Consider the following 20,291-nt stretch of genomic DNA (forward strand, 5'->3'; position numbering starts at 1 on the left):
GACCGGCCGCTGTGTTATCCTCAGCCCACAGGCGTCACTGGCTGCAGATATGGAGGGGCATGTAGTCAGCACACCACTCTCCCAGCCGTATGTCAGTTTACAAGACTGGAGCCACTTCTTCTCAATCAAGTAGCTCCTCAGTTTGCCTCACAAGGGCTGAGTGCATCCCGCTTGCCAACAGTGATCAGTAGACCTGTCCAAGTGCTAGCACAGCCCGACAGCTCTTAACTTCGGTGATCTGATGGGAACTGGTGTAGCTACTGTGGCTAGGCCGTAAGACACATCCATAATTGATGTTATTGAGATGAACGCTATTGATGTTCAAATGCCTATGAGCACTATGGGACTTAACATCTGAGGTCATCAATCCCCTAGAACTTAGAAGTACTTAAACCTAATTAACCTAAGGATATCACACACATCCATGCCCAAGGCAGGATTTAAACCTGCGGCTATAGCGGTCGCGCGGTTCCAGACTGAAGTGCCTAGAACCACTCGGCCACACTGGCCAGTGCTATTGATGTTATAACATAGTTATTAGTGATACAAGTGTAATTTTAAAATAAAAAAAAAAAAAGAAATTCAGATGTTAAATGTATATCACTCACAGATTGTTTTTATAAATTTTTGTTACTGTGCACATAAATAATGTTGCAAGTAGAGCTTACTAGCTTCAAATGTTTTTGGCCAAAAAATAAAATGGAGACTGAAACTTTTAAAGAGGGATAAATGGACAAAACAATTTTTTGTCTGAATAGTTTTAATATTCTTTATACATAAATGTTTTAACATTAAAAAATAGTTTTACTTATGGTTTGACAAGGCACACATTTGTGTGGGATTAAAAACTTCTCAGTACAATGCCTTTCAACTTCTCAGGTATACAAAATGTACAATTTTTATTTTTAAACACACACACGCACACACACACACACACACACACACACACACACACACACACACACACACACACGCGCGCGCGCGCGCACACACACGCGCGCACACACACACGCGCGCACACACACGCACACACACACAAATATATGGAAAAGAACAGCAATGGCTTTGGAGATCAGGAAATGTACTGGCTTCCTTACATTCACTGTAGAAGGCTTATAACATTACAAATGGACATCCAGTATCATGTACAATTTCTTACAGTCATAAAAAATCCACATTGCATAAAAGTAACAATTCTGTAACATTTTATCTTTTAACTGGTATTCATAAAGAAACACATGGAAATAGGAGAAGAAAACTACTCCGTTTATCTTAGGATTCTGCAAGGAGCTGTAATGTTTTCTGAATGAATGAACAGGAGCAATCATGATGAATGGGGCTGTAATAACAAAAGGATGATTACAGCGACTAAAATATTTGTTTTTACCAATTTCATTTAACACAAAATACAATGATAATGAAAATGTTAAATGAAATTTAGCAACAGGAATTATTTGCTCTATACTCTACAAAATGAATAATTTATTTAAGTGTAATTTTAAGTCTCTCTCCTTCTACAGGGGCAAATTATTTTAAAAAAGGTAAAAGACTAACTGAATAACAGTAAAGCCCTTCATAATTTATCCAAAAGAAAAATAATTAAAAAGTTATTATTAATTAGCTATTACAACTCCTTTTTCTTTGCATGTATTCATATTAGCAATGTTGTCAGAAAAAACCCTTCCTCAGAACAAAATTAGTATTCAAGTAATAGTCCAAGCTTATCACAAAAAAGTAAGATAAATTCCTTGTAAAAAAAACTGACTGACTACTCTTACAAAATTTTTGTTCAGTTTGTAAAAATTTTGTGCACCAATCTTGAATGGAAAAATATTTACTATATCTTTCTGGTATAACTGTAAAGGCAAAGGAAAGGGGCTGAAAAATGGGGATAATACCTAATGGAGGAATTTGTAAATTCCCTGAACACACAAAACCAATATGTTCCAGACCTGACTTTATCAGCATATGTGAATGAAGATTGTCATAATGGAAAAGAACAAAAAATAAAATAGCTCTCCAGTAATTGTTGAAAGAATTAATATTGGAAATGTGCTCAAAGTTTACTGTAATATGGTACTTTCTCCCTTATTCAGTAAACAAAATTAGCTTTGCCTTGAAATGTACCACCCAAGTCAGTTTTAAATGTAAGCTCTAGTTTTGACAAATGAGAAGAAAAAATGTTTCAAACATATACTGAAAAATTAATTTCTTGAGGCTCACATAGTGCAGGTAATTATGCTGCAAATAAAGCTGACCCAGTTTCTTCATGGATTATCCAAAAACAATTCCTTCACTGGAATAATAAAAATATGTGACTATGCTCACCACAAGTGTTTTACAGCTTCCTGGTCCTGCCAGGATACATATTTGACTTAAAAAGCACTGTCACTGGATATGTATCACACACATTTCATGACAAATTTTCAATTAACACAACATAAAGGCCATACCAGGTGAATGAGTCATGTTTCTCTATGTCATTCCTCTTGTATATGTATATCAGGAAAAACAATCAACTATTGTTGAATTTGGGCAGTTCACATGAGGAGGAAATGACACTTTGTGTCAAGGTTGATTTATCTTTCCATTTTCAGGAAAAGTAAATGAGGCACTTTATAAGACAAGCCAATACTTTTTGGCTGAAAAGAGTAGGGGCCCACTGCTATAAATGAGGATTGGCACTTCCTTGTACAAGTTCTCCAGGAACAGCGGAGTTCTGGAATGAAAGGGGTCTCCCTTGATGCTCTTGTAACAGCAGCCTATGAGCTGCACGATCCATTTCTTCTTGCGTCATATTGAGTGCTTCTTGCATTTCTCGTGATGTGTAACGCACAAAGTCAGGATCACAGTACTTTCCAAGTCCTTGCTCAACCAGCACCTATTACAAATCACAAATAAGGATCACATCAAATACTGCATCTCCTGATTTTAATACATTAAATTATTTAGCAAAATAGAAGAGCATTAAAACTGCAAGTGTAGAGCAGTATCACTCATCCTCTTCAGTTCATGACAAATGTACCTTGTTTCATGTGTAAATAAGCACAAAGACATAAACAATGACCAAGTGCAATTAAAATATGAACAGAAATCACTTAAGTGGTTGATCTACAGGTACGTATTCACAAAAGAAATATATTATTTTTGTAGAGCAGATGAAATGGCCCACTTCAAAGCAAGATATCACGAACATGACACATGGAATAATAAAACAACTAACTGAAGCATACAGTAACCAGTAGTTATAGAAATGAATACTGTCAAAGATTTGACCCAGGGTCAGTTCAAGAACATTTTTCCGCACAAGCAACACAGTATTTGGTGCCCAATGTCCCTCAGGCATTTGGTGCCCACCCCCCTCCTAAGACATTAGTTGCCTTTCCTTTGGCTCTTTGTGAAACACATGGAAATAAAACTAAATTAGTGATCTTGGAAATGTTTTAAATTAGAATAAGCAATACATATAAATTCCTTAGCAAAATAAATACATTTCAAAATTCTATGCTAGTGCTAAATATTGAAACAAGAAACCATTCATTTACATTAAAGGTACGATCGGGGGCTGGGTCAACAACATTTTTCCACACACTTCTCATTTGCCCCGCTCCCCTCCCTCACCTGCACAACCCCCTTCCAGATCTTTTCCCTCTTTTGCTTTCATACATATCAGCTTTTGCTAATTGTGGTATCACCTTTATACAGATCATGTGCTTGGGTGTTCCTCCCAGCTTGAAGTCCCAATCAGCTGCTACTAATTGTGATACATAGTGAATAGAAAGCTTACAGCTTTGGCACATTTGGCATCCCACACGACCATTACGAACTGTGACACATCCTGTATAGAAATCTAACAGTTGTGCCACCTCTGGCACCCCTCTCAGCTTAGCACCCTAATGGCAGTTTGTGTTTCCTGGGTCTTAAACCTGCACTGATAATGTCTGAGATCTCTGAAATCTTTTCTTTTCATGAAAGCAGAAAGAACTAGAGCTACTGTATTTTTCTAGCTTTGATAACAATGCACTAAGTATTAACCTGAATGGCTTGAATGGGAATATAAAATATCTGTTATTCATTTTCTTTGATAATTATCTTTTTACAAATTATTGCACTTTCCATCATAAAATGTAGGACAAAAATACAAAAAAATATCATTTAATTTATACTGATGTGTTAAACATAAGACACTGTTTAACTGCATAAACTGTACGTTATATCTGAAGAGGACTCACTAATAAGCAGTTAAATTTTATAAAATTGTAAATGATAGTAGTTGAAAACTGATAAACATGATTAAAGTTTTTAGGTATGCAACTGAAGAAGATAATACACATTTATGTGATATGAAAGAGAAATGTTCTATTAATAATGTCATGTATAATTTCTACAGTTATTCAGTGTACATAGTGTAATATTTCTCTTGTGTAAAAACATTGTATTGGAAATTTTCTAGCCTGCCACTTCAAAAAAGCTTTTGGAACAGAATATGAATTGATTGACTTCATAGTATCATTTTCAGTGGCTAAAAGTTAACATTCTGGACAATTATTCTTGAGGGAATTATATCTTTATCAGCTTCAACAATACAGGGAAAAATATAGATTGCTACTCAACATAATGATGACACGCTGAGTTGCAGACAGGCACAAACAAAAACTTTAGCTTTTGACCAACGCTTTCTTCAAGCTAAATGTGTAACAGTCTTTTCACTGTGCCTATCTGCAACTCAATGTGCCATCTTTACAGTGAGTAGTAATCATCTTTTCCCTTATATTGTTGATATTCCAACATGGAGTTTCCATTGTTTTGAAAAACTTCTTTCACTCAGACCAATGAGTGACAAAATTTAACTAGATGAGGATCTAACTGAGAAGTTTACATTTCAATTACATTTATATCAACAAAGTCAATTTCTGATATTGAAATCAGAGATGGCTCATAACTACACATTTGTAATTATCTTGCAAACAGCTCATTTATGGATCCATGTCAACTACAACATTTCTGCTTCTACTACTGAATACTTTCACTCATCTCAATTTTTGCTACTATTTCTGGTTTATGATGTATAAATATTTCGCACTTGGGTTTCTCTGGCATCCCTTTGAGCTTGGTGCTCCAACTCGCTGTTTGTGTTACTTTGGTCTTAAACTGGCCCTGATTTGGTGTTAATAGTATACTGACAGTGATAGTAGTAATAAGGATAAAAGGTTCATTGAAAATGAAATTTGATGAATTTATACCCAGAAGAAAATCTTTAGATCAATTGATGATTTAAAGAAAAAGGAAACCAGAAACATATCAGAAGCAACATCCCCAAGCTGAAGAAGCACTTGTAGTACAGAGAGGGGAGCATGGGGATAATAAAATTTAAAAAAAATATCAAAACACAAACAGCAGTCTTATGCTAGAAATACTACAAATTTCAGTTGCTTATTTTGGACCTTTTCCTTCACTGAGCATCATAGCAAAAGACATTATATCAATTTGTTTGGCATTCTTGTTTTCTCACAAACTCAAAATTCTGAAGCTCTAACTGGGAATAAGATTGCTTCAATGCAGGACTGAGGTCCCCACAGTTCACCTTATCTATGCATGTAACATTAATTGGGAGATCATGATGACCAATTCCTGTCTGTGTGAAGCCGTATCATATATCTCTGGACTACTACTTCTGGGAAAGAAGTTTGAAAATGAAAATATTTCATGAAATTTTTAGGCCTATAATATCACCATTTGGTGTTCTTATATTGGTTGTTATCTAAATTAATATCAAGTAGCCTGAGGAACTGGAATATAAGAATAGGAAAATTGAAGCAAAAATAGTACATTCTGTTTATAACTATTTCTTTCCAAAATGGAAGTAAGCTCTATAAATGCAATACACAAATTTACAGGAGAGAGGACCTGACCATTAGATAAAAGTAAGAAGTCACAAAAATGGTCTGTTATCTGACAAAAGCTTTATATTCAGATGATAACTTCTACTTCTTTACAAACTGCAGATGTCTGGATAAGGAAAGTACACTAAGGGGGTCAACTCACATTTGACAGAAAGCAATTATAGAGAAATTGTAATATCAAATGAAAACATCTCCAACTTTTATAGCCCTGTTAGCCTCAGTTGTATGTACTATTACAATATGTTGACAATTTTTTTAAAGATGCTTTCCACAGAATAAAGGTCAAACATGTATGCCACAAAAATTGTGTTTCATTCAATTGTAATTATGCAGTCCAAAAGTAAAAATTATCAACATACCATAATCAAATGAAAACAATTATTTCTCCGACTAGGAAAGAATTTTCTGAAGACTTTCTCAACATTTGTGTCTGCATCTGTTCTTGTTCCATGGAGAAAATGTACCATTAAATAATGATGTTCAGTCTTGCTTATTTTTAGATGATTCCTTAATTCGGACTGAAAACTATGCTCCAGAAAAAAAATTATGAACAGCACAAAAGTAATTTAGAGAAGCTAACATCCTGGTTAAAACTAAATGGGAAAGAATCATCATCATGAAGTGCCACATGATGCAATTCAGAGCTGTATCATTAGAAATGAGTGCCACAAAAATAATTTGCAATGATCAGGAGACAGATGAAGTAACAGAAAATTTTTACACCTAAATCAAAACAAAATTTTTATTCAAAAGGCAGAAATGGATAACTAAAAAATTACATTCAATAACATAATGTTTGCAATGTGTGTTTGAGGGTTTTATTTATTTTTATCACATAATTCCCAGATGCCATTTAACTAGCATCAAAACAGTATTGTAGGAAAAGAAAATCAAAGAAAGAAAGAAAGAAAGAAAGGATTGCTGCAATGAAAAAATATGAGTTCCCATGCACCATTAATAACAATTCGCAGATGTTGCAGTGTACCGAGCAGAGACAGAAAAGTGTTTTTAACACTGAGCTTGATTGCTCTACAGTCGTATAATGGAGAACTGTTATTCTTTTATCAAGGGCATTTACAGAGAGCAATGTTAAAACTTTGAATAGTAAATTTGTGTATTTATATGTTGATATAAAATGTATAAATGTTATTTTGGTAGTTGTATCACACTATTACCTGGTGAAACAACATTAAAATCTTTACAAGCTGAGTACTTTTTTCAGAAGTACTTATGTTTAGACCTAATTATAAACTTGACATTCCCTGTGTATAAGGAAATAAATAATATGGTAACTCTATATTAAGAGATGAATAAATCCCATTTCACATCTTTATCAGATCAAACTGAACACTGATTGCATTTAATTTTTATGCTACTGTAACAATATGGTAATTCACCAAAGGGTACCAAAAATAATTAAAAAGGGTACATTCAACATCACACAAGGGCACAGTGGAATTTTTGTGATTTTCTGTACTGAAAAATATAACTGATTTAATACCAGCCATACTCATAATGATAAATCTTTGCAGAGATTATGGACGAAATTTTTCCCCAGCGACTCGAATATTTTACACATCACTCACCAATAGTCAATCACTATTGCAAATATTAAATTGCTATTTACAACTGACTAGAGTTATAGACATGCTCTCTGTGTTACAGAACAATGGCTGATATCAAACCAAATTTGCTCCATTAGCGTAACTGGCTATATAGACACATCAAAAAAAGTTTTGCATCACCCCGGTTCCCAGAACTCTTGAAGACAAATGTTGACTGTGGATATTTTATCACAGACACAGTCCCTTTGACTGTTCAGAGATGTCACTAAACCTGCCCAAAGATGTAAACAACCATGCATGAGCAGCGCCTATTAGACGGAGGGGGTCAGATAGCCAAACAATTCCAGTCATTCCACCGGGAAGGAGATACACTGCTCATGTTGTCTGTACTTCAACCATACCTAGATGGTCAATACAGTGGTTCGATCACATCCACATTGTTACTTTGTGCTGGTAAGGGCTCCCAACAAGGGAAGTGTCCAGGCATCTCGGAGTGAACCAAAGTGATGTTGTTCGGACATGGAGGAGACACAGAGAGACAGGAACTGTCGACAACATGTCTCACTCAGGCCACCCAAGGGCTACTACTGCAGTGCATGACTGTTACCTATTGATTATGGCTTGGAGGAACTCTGATAGCAACACCACTGTGTTGAATAATGATTTTCATGCAGCCATAGGACATCACATTACGACTCAAACTGTGCAGAATAGGCTGCATGGTGCACAACTTCACTCCCAATGTCCATGGTGAGGTCCATCTTTGCAACCACGAAACCATGTAGCATGATACAGATGGGCCCAACAACATGCCAAATGGACTGGTCAGGATTCTAATCATGTTCTCTTCACTAATGAGTGTCACATATGCCTTCAACCAGACAACTGTAGGAGATGTGTTTGGAGGAAACCCAGTCAGTATGAGTGCCTTAGACACATTGTCCAGTGAGTGCAGCAAGCTGGAGGTTCTCTGCTGTTTTGATGTGGCATTATGTGGGGCCGGCATATGCCGCTATTGGTCATGAAAGGCGTGTAATTGCTGTACGATATGTGAATGCCATCCTCTGACCGATAGTGCAACAATATCAGCAGCATATTGGCGAGGCATTTGTCTTCATGGATGACACTTCACAACCCCATTGTTCACATCTTGTGAATGACTTCCTTTAGGATAATGACATCGCTTGACTAGAGTGGTCAGCATGTTCTCCAGATATGAACCCTACTGAATTTGCCTGGGATAGATTGAAACGGCTGTTTATGGATAATGTGACCCACCAACCACTCTGAGGAAGCTATGCCAAATTACCGTTGAGGAGTGGGACAATCTGGACCCACAGTTACTTGATGAACTTGTGGATAGTATGCCATGACAAATACAGGCATGCATCAATGCAAGAGGATGTGCTACTGGGTATTAGAGGTACCAGTGTGTACAGCAATCTGGACCACCACCTTTGAAGTTCTCACTCTATGGTGGTACAACATGTTATGTGTAGCTTTCATGAGCAATATAAAGGGTGGAATTGATGTTTATGTTGATCTCTATTCCAATTTTCTGTACAGGTTCTAGAACTCTTGGAACCAAGGTGATGCAAAACATTTTTTGATGTGTGTATTAGTAACTCATTTTGAAGATAAAGTCACAAACAACATGAAGGCACTGCCATATTCATAAAAAAAATGCACAGAATATAATAGTATTGAGCAGTTATATTACTTAATTAAAATAAGAATTTGGAGAAAATAACCATTCTACCTCATCACAGAAGAGACAATATGATATAACTCACAAGAAAGTTGTAACACAAATGAGTGGATAATGGCTAACATTGTGGTAACATACATAAACAAAGCAAAAACAAGATGGTTATAAGAAATGTAACAAATCAACTGACTGCTGAACAGAACACAACTCTGATTCAAAGTAGCTACATAGGGAATAAGCCATGAGATATTCCAGATATATTCAATAATTATTGTAAAAATATTGTAAAGAATTTCTATAAGGCATCAACAAGCACACAATACAGAAAGTAAAATAAAATGTTTCTTAATCTCCAAACTCTTTTTGAAACCAATGGGGATGAAATCATATTAAATACAAAGAGTCTAAAAAAGAAAATCATCAAGTGGAATTTATGGCATGTCTAATTTTATCACAAAGAACTGCATAAATAAAATAGCTATTGAACATTTTAATTTATCTCTGATGAGTGTTACAATTCCAACTGTCTGAAGGTGAAGAAAATTTAAAAAGATCTCTGGAAAGGAACTAAATTGTCTCTTAAAATTAAAATTAAAAGGAAGGTCAGTGTTGGTCATCATATTGATGTTTTATTGATAGCAGAATCTATTTTTGATCACATAGTGATCATCTTCGGTGCTGTACACATTAAACTCAGACACTGGCATCAAGTTATCAATAACTAAAACTGAGAAGCGATCACAAGAGTTATTGTAATCGCTTTTCAGTTTTGGTTATTGATAATTTGGTACCAGTGTCTGAGTTTAATGTGTACAGCACCAAAGATGATCACTATGTGATTGAAAATCGATTCTGCTATCAATAAAACATCAATATTATGACCAACATTGACCTTCCTTTTAATTTAACGTATATGGTCGATGTGCACACAGCACTCCATGGAGTTGCCAATCTATTAAATTGTCTCTGATGCTCTGCATGGGTCCAGGAAGAATAAATCTGGAACTGTGAAATATGATAATGCAGTTTAATAGTAGGTAGTAATATTTATTGTTTGCATGCTTCAGAATCATGTATGCAATGCCGAAGTGTGCTCAAAAGATGGATGCAAAGACATAAACCTGGAAATTTAGTAAGCTGTATGAATAACATCAAGGACTAATGTAAGATGAGCAGCCAATTTACTTGATAGAACGCATGGAAATAGGTGTGCCAGCCAGACAAAAGAAAGGTACGACAGATCGCACTATCTGCAAATATCTAACCCTCATGTTCTGAAATGCAAATTAAAGTCTGTCTGAAACACACTGTGGTAGGATGACCTGCTTATTGACTTACCAGGAAACTTCTGGGTAAACGGTCAATACATTCTGCGGAAATAAGCTACATTTAAATGCAAAGTCTGATCAAAAGAAGTGTGTTAAAAACCATTGCTCAACATATTCTGCATCACCCAATGATGAATATAGACTCATCAACATAAACCTTCAACATAAAAGTGGTCATTCCATCTTTTAGGTGGAATGACCACTTCTACAGACAGTCAAGGAAAATATATCAATAAGTTACATGCCACATCAAGTGATGACACAACTCCAAGTCATGAACACATTTTGAGTTTTCCAAAGTTAATGAGCCATTACTGCTGGAATAAATCCCCAAAAGAATATCTGCACCTCAACATCAACCTCTGCAGAATGTATTGACTGTTTACCCAAAAGTTTCCTGATAAATCAACAAGCAGGTCATCCTATCACAGTGTGTTTCAGACAGACTTTAATTTGCATTTCAGAACACGGGGGTTGGATACCTGCAACAAAATGTTTGAAGCTTCAGACAAAACAGAACTGCACAACCTTGAACTTGTTAGTCGGTTGCATCATGCAAAAGGAAACCAAACATACAAAGTTCTAAAAAATGATATGAAAATGGCTAAAAGGTACAACAATACCCATGTTATGTGAGTAGACCCACAACAGGTTGTACTTTGTCTTTCATTGACACATTCCATAGTATTCTACCAGAGACAACTGCCATCATATAATTTCATGGTTCATGATGTTGGTAGTAGAAACATTACAGTAAGTTTGTGGGCTGGCTCCACTACAAGGATAGATTCAGCTAAAATAGTTTCCTGTCTGCTTAAATTTGTGACAAACAATTACAATATGCTTGAAGAAGGTATGAAATGCAAACGGATTTTATGCTCTGACCACTGTGTCAGACAGAACAATAACTGGAGAGTTTTAGTGTTTTATTTCTATCTGGCCAGAGGCAATAACTTTACAGAAATACATAAGAAGGTTTTATGTTCAGGTCACAGTTTCCTAACTTGTGACCAGGACTTCACAATGATCAAGAAAGTGTCAAAAGGTATGGCTCAATCAGAATGGAAGCTTGTCATTGCTGAGGTCTTTGTTGATCCTTCATAACTGAAAATTCAGGATATGATGATGATGACTTCAAGGACATAGGACCTACTGAGTTGGTTTTGAAAAAGCCATCTGCTTTGAGAATTACTGATAAACTCTGACTGAAGCTGTGTAGTGTCACTCCTCAAAGCGTAAGCGTGTGTCATAGTCGTAATGTGCTTCGCCCATGGGAAAGACACTGTATTGTAAAACATGGTTGCAAACATCAATTAAAAATTTTTCTGTTGCTTTCTGGTTTTCAGTTGCTTAACAATAGGGGTGCTGAAATTTCATATGGAGAAAAAAAGGGATCTATTGGACACGAAATATAGGGAACCCAAATACAGGCATTTTTACAAAAACCTGCAGTGGGACATCTGAGGTTAATGTGCCAGATTTGTGTCTCAACTTAATAAAAATTCATGTTCTGTTTCCTTTTTAAGATGAAAGTAATCAGTTCACAACAAATATTATTTTGTATCTTGTTATAATTTTCTTTCTTGCAACTTTTGGATTCTAAACAACCTTATCATTACAGCAGAATACAGAGTGATCTGGAATAATGCTGTATATCCATTGTTGTACAATGTTTTATCATTTTAATACATACTTATTTGTTAAAAAAGAAAACTATGCTTAGCACAATTTTTAAAAACACAGCCAAGTACCTTCAACAGTCTGTATGGACAAACAATACAGTCTGCCATTGCACTATTATTTTGCAATAATTCTCTGGAATTAACAGTTTTTGTTGATTGCCTAAAAACTGCAGAATTTGCCATACAGCATTATTTGTGCACATGCTTCAGTTATACACTGTTGTCATATCATAATATAAATTACGCCACCAATGTATAAAAAGTGTGTTTGGTAGTGTACTTATTCACATTAAAACTATAATCTGAATTAATGTTCTGAACAGATTCCTGCTATGCAGAGGTTACTGAATGGATGATCAATGTCTGATGATGCAATTTATATTACTGTATGACAATAGTGTATAATTCACAGTTTTATCACCTGACAAAAACAATTTCATATTTCACTTAACTTGGTGCTATGAATGCTTTCATGAACCTGATGATTGGGCAATTAAAACTGGGTGTGTGAATATGGTATTTTACCAGTAGCTGAAGGTGATAATAAGAATTTCTTTAATGTCATTTTTTAGCCACAAAACTTGCTACAAACTATGAAGTTAATTTGTGGTTTAACAGCTGTGGTACTAGTATTAAATAGGTTACATTTAAATAGAGTACAGGCATTCACAGAAAGAACTCTGTATTGTGTATCAAACTGTATGGTTATCAAGAAGGTTGTGACTGACACCAATGTTAGGAAGCTTTAACTTACCCTGCCAACAAGACTCTCAGCTGACCCAACAACTTCAGGAAAGTTTGGCCTGCGATCAGCTGGACTACCAGGAAGGGAATGCGACAGTCTTTCTGTACCAAGACTCCCATTTGAATCTCCCACCCTTGACACTATAGAAAAGAACAGAGTTACTCAATAGAAAAGTGTTTACTGGCAATGAAATCTTCACTGAAAACATAACATTGCCATGTTAACTTGTCATGCAACACAAACTGAAAACAGCATGCACGAAAATGTGCCCACACATATTAAATATTTGCACTATCTACTGATTGGTGAAGTAGTTATTTAGTGATGCAAATATCAAAAGAAAATTTTATATATTAATAACATCCATGAACTGTTTATTAAGCTTATTCTAAAATGAAAATTAAAGATGTCACAGGAACAAAAAGGAAGTTGTTCATTGGGGCTAACCTCGGCCATGGAAAGATGCTCTATGTGTGGGAGGAGAGTGCCTTCCATGGTTTACAGCAAACATCACTGTGTTAGGCATGAAGCCTGCTACAGCTACTGCCATAGCCTGTGCTTGAGCCAGTTTAAGACCACTTGCAATGCGTGAAAAGCTGGATGATGTGTCCCGTCCCATGCATCCCAGACGAACACGCCGGGGAGGTGGCGTTGGGGGAGTGATCTCAGTGCTGTATTCATCGCGTAAGCTGCAAGGGATCAGGATATGTGTTAGTAGTTAAGTTAAGTAACTGGAATTCCATTGGTTAACAGTCAGAAGGCAGCTGGTAAAAAACCATTATGAATCCCCCCAACCCCCAAATCTCAAATCTCTCTCTCTCTCTCTCTCTCTCTCTCTCTCTCTCTCTCTCTCTCTCTCTCTCTCTCTCTCTCTGTGTGTGTGTGTGTGTGTGTGTGTGTGTGTGTGTGTGTGTGTGTGTGTGTGGGTGTCCATTTGTGTGTGTGTGTGTGTCCATTTTTATCATCCACAACATCTCCTCCTCTTCCCTCTCTCTCTGCTGCTTTTTCATGCAGATACATGCTCACACACTGTGGTGGTGTTACAGCTGCAGCTGAAAAGATAAATAGGAATCTGCTTACCATAGCTGTTGGGTTGTATAAACTGGCCATAGCCAGGTTTGCTGAAATTTTACAAATATAATTTACAAATGTCAAACTCACTTGTTTACTTAAAAAAGATTAAGGAAGCAAAATAAAATTCTAATTTAATACATCTGATATTGATTTTTACAACTATTATGTAATGAAACAAAACATGTTTTGAAATAAGGTGCTGCTGAACTTACCCAATGACCCGATACGGGCTATAAGATTGGTCTGTTGGATCACCATTTGACACAGTCAAAGAATGGAGAGGAATTGACTCTTCACCCTTTGGTACAATTGCATCTTGTGTTCCTGTTGTACTGAACAGCAAGAAAGCAAAACATGTCTTAAAGTTGTGTTTGTAAAGGATGAGCTTTTTTCAGGCAACAGAGAAGAGCTTTAATTATGTATTGTTTATGACAGTATAGATTAATATATGACTTTTCTTAACACTATTTGTAGATATTGTAACAAGTTGGTACAATAATGATCACTGTAATAATGCTGATTGTCATATACGTGATTCTAAAGCAGCAAGTAAAGAACAACCTCTTGTATAAAGTTTAAAAAAGTTTACATTAGTTTTAAATTAATTTATTTTTATTCTTACTGGTACACAGTCTGCATGCAGAGCTATATAATAAGAGTAAACATAAACACCACTCATGGAGTAGACCTTAGGCCTGTTCCAATCTGTGGCCTGCTGCTTGTACGGTGGTACAAGGAGAGATCAGCATATCACAAATCCCTCAAGTTGTTATCACCAGTAGATGAATCGTGATGAAGCTGCTGCTTCTTTATTCAAGCAGATCCTTATTTGGCCTCGCAAGGTCTGAGTAGACTCTGCACCAGACCACCCTACCTCAGAAAAAATCTGTTGTGGTGCTAGGAATTGCACCCGAGTCCTTCTGCACTGAAGGCAACAATGCAGTGTGAGCAGAGACACAGAACATTTATCAGTGATGAATAACAGCTTGCCTCAATTTGGGATAAATGAAAACACATAAGAGGAAAAATGTTGTAGCTTTTGAACACAGAATTAGTTGAAATATGATATAAAGTGAGGAGAAACACATAAGCTCAATAGAAAATGGCTAAGAATGTGAGAAAAGGCAGCAAGCACAAGTATATTGGTTGTAATATTAATGATGATTAATGATGTTTGTGGGAATTGTGTTGGTGGTAATTGGAAACGTTTTGCACCAGTGGTAGTTACATGGATAGTAACTAGAAAGAGATAATGGTGATATGCAATACTGATGTTGCAATGATTGAGTAAGTGATCGAACAATAATCCTAACCTTGCAAAAAATTTTGAGTATGGATAACATCGTTTCTGGATGAAATGAAAGCCATGTGTTTTAGTCTGGAGCAGTGCAATGTGACACAATTGTGGCAAATCACAGTGAGATGCAGTATTTTTTTAATTTTAATTTTAATTTTTATTTTTAGGAGTAAAAGGCAAGTCATTCTTGGAAGCAGACTCATATGTAAAATGCAAAATATAATTACTAATTGTGAAGGGGCTGTTGTGGTGATTGACATATTTTTCAAGAAATTCTGTACCATGTAACATGTACATACTGTGAAAATAACACAATCTGTCAGACTGAGAGGATAAGAATTGAAATGCTCGTACTGCTGTTTATTATTAGAGTAAGATTACAACTGAATGAAACTTGATTCAGTATAAACGATCTTTACATTGAAGGAGAACCTGATCACTATTTTGTAATGAGGGAAGAGCTGAAAAAAAAGGAGCTGAAATTCTAATTTGGAATAACGCAATACCTCAAGAATACCATTTCTGAATATATGACGCATAAGTGACTTAGCACTTGCAATTATTTTCTCTAGGTGACAAGTATTACATGATTACAATCTTCGTATCCTTCAATACGTTTCAGAAATTTATCATGGATCAAAATGCAATGGTTTTATGTTATGTCTTCACAAGCTTGTACTGGGCACACAGAATCAAAATGTGTGACTATAGAGATAGAATGTGTAATTCTAGCACAGGAACATGCCATTGCTGATAAAAAATTGTCTTAAAAATGGTTGGAGATGCTTGTGCATCAAAGACAATTTAAAAAGCTGAACTCGTCTAGCTGTCTGCCTGTCTAGTTGCTATTTTGAATTCTAAAATGGATAGCTATGTGTGTTAAAGCTCCACTTGTGGTAGGGGAGGGAGGAGTGTGCTGGCCCCAGATTGAACCCACCCAGCAGGTTACCAATGGAGGTCGGTGTGCCGGGAGGCCTGGATGTGGTTTTTAGGCAGTTTCCCCACATCCCATTAGGTGCTCAAGACCCACTTCAATTGCATGATTTGCAAACATTTGGAAAAGTTTTGCTCACTTTCACATGAATAACAAACATTACATGCAGACAGTAGAGCAGGGCCAGCCAAACACTGCACAGTGTGCAGACATGCATAAGTGCTGCACATGTGCACAAATGCGCGACAGCGAGCAACAGCGACAAATGTTATTAGACACGAGTCCTAAATGAACGGCAGCGGCTCCACTTCCCTGTGGTGCAAACAAGAGAGCAACATATCCAGTCTTGTTTACCCCTGGTGATCGTAACCTTAACAGAGAAGTACTGAGAAATGGCAAGTACTGTGAAAAAGCAAAGGACGGGAGATCTATGTTCTCAGTCATTTAAAAATGACTGGGAACTGCAATTCTTTTTTGTAGCCGTCAGTGAAAACTCCCAGCGTTTGCTGTGCTGCCGAATAATAGGCATCCAGCGTAAGTTTTCAATTGAAAGACATTACAATACATATCACAAAGACGAGGGTAGTGTACTCAAGAGTGAATAATGGCAAGCAAAATTAAATGTCCTTCAGAAAATGGATGAGACACGTCAACTCGATTTTATTGTATGTCAAAGTAACTGATACTCCTTGAACTCTTAGTTTCTTGTGTTACATTTATGTGTGTTTTACTGTACGCTGTACAATGTACTGTTTTCAATTTTACAGAATGACAACCACATTAAATCTTCACTGCGAGAAATTTTTAAAATCGCATTAAGAATTGCACAATCTGGGAAACTCTTTTCCGAAGGGGTGTTTGTGAAAGGGTGTCTGATTGATGCTGCAGAACTTGTGTGTCCCACAAACATTAGCAGGTTTCAAGATATCAAACTATCCAAACAAACAGTGACAAGACATATCAGTGCTATGGCCGGCGATCTGCACAGGCAGCTAATAAATAAGGCTGCGCTCGATGGAGCAACAGATACAGCCCAGGTTGTGATACACATATAAGGTGTTGATAATGCACTTTGTGTAACAGAGAAGCGACATCTGTGCGTAGAAACATGCATTACATGAACGCTGATGGCTGCGGCATGCACGCTGTGACGCAGAAGTTGCAAATGTGCATGAGCACCTCACGCGTGCAGAATTTCTGGCCGTCCCTGCAGTAGAGAGTAACAGTTTGGTGACATGAAAGGGGTCTGACCACCCCTTAAATTAACCATACCAACTCCATTAATAACCATGCCAACCTTGTGCTCATATTGAACAAAAGCACAAGGAAAAGAAGAAGATAAAAGTATTAAACAGATGTTCACATGTCCATCCTCCCCAGTTTACTGCATATGAGCCAAACAAGAACATAAGAACTATGAACATTTTTTCTTTTAAACTTTCAATTCTTTCCGGCGTTTCTTTCTCTTAGTTCTAAACATAATAGAAACTTTGTAAATGTGATGACACCTAATAATAGTCGTATTTAATGTAACAACAAAAGTTGTGTGTTCAAGCATCAGTTATACTTAGTAAGAACTGCATGTCCACCATACCACACATATTGACAGGACTGAGCCCGTCATATATGTTTTCAGACTATATGAAGCATAAAGTTTTTAAATCATTTGTAAGTGAACTATAAATAAATAAATGGGAGGTATCTGTTTGACAGTAACCAAATTATATTCCTTTCCTATCTAGCTGAGTGTAGTTGAACTTTTTAAGACTGGGGACAAAGCATGGGACCAAAGGGCAAAACTAAAAGTTGTAAGATAGCATTGCTAAACAAAAGTGCAAAATATCACTGCAGTTGATAGCTGGCAGAAAAGATTACAACAGGCATTATCCTTTTTAAGAAGAAATACTTACAAATTTATAAGCATCCCACTATCTGTCACCTTATGATAGTGAATTCAGGAAACTGTCTACCACTGTTGGTTAAATATAATGTTGTAAGTTGTAAAGATGTCAAAATAACATTCCTGTACATTATGCCAACTGAAATTTCATTCTTGTGTATATTTAGAAACTGTACACATTCATGAGATATCCATTCAGTGCTTATTTTCTATGGATGAATAGATAAATAGGTCCGATACATTTAAGCTACCAACACATGTCACAGTGAGCTATGATTAACCCCCCCCCCCCCCTCCCTCTCTCTCTCTCTCTCCTCCCCCTCTCTCTTCTGATATAATTGATAGATGGTTCACATCAGCCATTTATATTACTGTTGGATGGAGTGTTTTTGATCAAATGATCACAAGTAGTGCCTAAGATTCTGTGCACTGAGGAACTACAGTATCTTAGTAGTACCTGTAGATGCACTTTTTACACATATCAAGATAGTGTTATAGATGAAAAATGTCTTACAGCACTTCAACAATAGTGAAATGCAAATGCTGAGTAAAAACTGAAAGCATGCCAATATGGTGGTGGTGGGGGGGGGGGGGGGGGGGGTTGTGAAGAAGAAGAAGAAGAAGAAAACTGAGAGACTGGCATGGAGATAGTATGGTACTTCACTATAGTCATACCTCTGAGGAACTGTGGCTTTCAAAGATTCAACTACTATGAGTACTATCAACTCTCAAAGTACAGGATGTCCGTGATTAAAGTTCCAGTTTCAAAATGCTAAAATGCTGTAGAAAGAGAACCACAGCTCAGAAGAATATCAGATTTGAACAAGGGGGGAAATGTCATAGGGAAAAAAATTGACCAATACATGGCACTGTAAGCTTTAGTATATGCACACCAACAGATGCACAGAACATGTCTGTTTCTCAGTTTGCTTCTGAGACACCCAAAATGACTGTCTCTGCTAAGGAGATGGAATACTGACTGTGCACCAGTAGCCCTACAGACGTTTCAGGCATGGAAGGGTGTGAAAAAAGGCATTTGTCCAATGTCTGCTAAAGGGGCTCAAGAAAATGATTACAAAATTCATAAGGATAGGTTCTTTTGAAGATAAATGTGGCAGAGGGAGGAAAGTAGTTGATCTGATATCTGTCAAAGATGTAGTCACAGCGTTAGAGAAGGGTTCGAATAGTGTGTGCAAACATACAGTGCATTGAGAATTGCCCAAATGTCGGACAAGTTTAGAAGGATGGTGCATAAAATCCTACAAAACATCTTGCATTGCTATCCATACAAAACCACCTGTGTTTAGGAGCTGCTTCCTGCTGACCTGCCAGAAAGACAAATGTTCAGTCCAAAATTTCTCGCTCATATGGAAGTTGAACAGATAAAGCTCATTTTCATCTCCAATGAGATGTCAATATGCAAAATTGTAGAATGTTGGCAACAGGAAACCCATGGAAACCCACACGCACATCAACCAGTACCATTTCATTCTGAAAAGATGACATCATAATTTATTGTAGGGTCGCCACCCCCTGCCCTTTTTTTTGAGTCCTGTGGATCCTGTTACTTGTACTGTTAATGGTAAATTCTATGAGAATCTTGTGCACCAAGGTCATTCCAACCCTTCAATAGTGTGGATGTGTGGTAGGATCATTTTTCAGCAAAATGTCACCCCCAAGCACACTGCACAGCCAGTGAAGTGATTGCTACAGAGGGATTCTGGAAATGCTAATATCATCAGCCATAGTTTCCCTACAGCCTGGTCATTCATATCACCTGATCTTAATCTGTGTAACTTCTGGCTGTGGGGTTATCTGAAGGATACTGTGTTCACTGTACCAGTTATGAGTGTAGCTGAATTGATGACACACACTGCGTAACACGTTCTGAATGTAGCCCCCGAAACACACTGATCTATTGTTCAACATGCTGTTTCTTGATTTTTAACTTGTGGCAGAAAACTATACGTCTTGTGCCAGTCTCATGGCAGTAACAAACTGATGTCATTTTTCTGTTCGTGCAGTTTTTGGTCACAGGACAAATAAAAATTTATTTCATTTTGCTTGTTATGAGGTTTTTGGCCTCAGGACAATCCAAAACCAATTTATAGCATCTGGTGTGGTATGACCTTGTGGATGGGCTTACCAAACTAGC

General features: G+C 36.7%; 1 protein-coding gene across 18 annotated transcripts in view; it reads right to left on the reverse strand.

The window, feature by feature from the left end:
* Positions 1 to 742: 742 nt before the first annotated feature.
* LOC126297395 (muscle calcium channel subunit alpha-1-like) overlaps positions 743 to 20,291 on the reverse strand; it is a 1,224,415-nt gene continuing 1,204,866 nt past the window's right edge. For 11 of the 18 annotated variants that reach the window (XM_049988144.1, XM_049988143.1, XM_049988150.1 and 8 more), the window contains 4 exons: positions 14,218 to 14,337; positions 13,379 to 13,620; positions 12,941 to 13,071; positions 749 to 2,881 (listed from right to left, as the gene is read on the reverse strand). In XM_049988144.1, the coding sequence (XP_049844101.1) occupies positions 2,666 to 2,881; positions 12,941 to 13,071; positions 13,379 to 13,620; positions 14,218 to 14,337 (709 nt within the window). In that variant the 3' untranslated portion in view covers positions 749 to 2,665. Of the gene's footprint in view, positions 2,882 to 12,940; positions 13,072 to 13,378; positions 13,621 to 13,877; positions 13,984 to 14,011; positions 14,053 to 14,217; positions 14,338 to 20,291 lie in introns of those variants that run through there. The other 7 variants (XM_049988156.1, XM_049988157.1, XM_049988151.1 and 4 more) reach the window with 4 other exon arrangements.

The sequence above is a fragment of the Schistocerca gregaria genome, chromosome X, assembly GCF_023897955.1.
Source record: "Schistocerca gregaria isolate iqSchGreg1 chromosome X, iqSchGreg1.2, whole genome shotgun sequence".
In the NCBI taxonomy this organism is placed as follows: domain Eukaryota; kingdom Metazoa; phylum Arthropoda; class Insecta; order Orthoptera; family Acrididae; genus Schistocerca; species Schistocerca gregaria.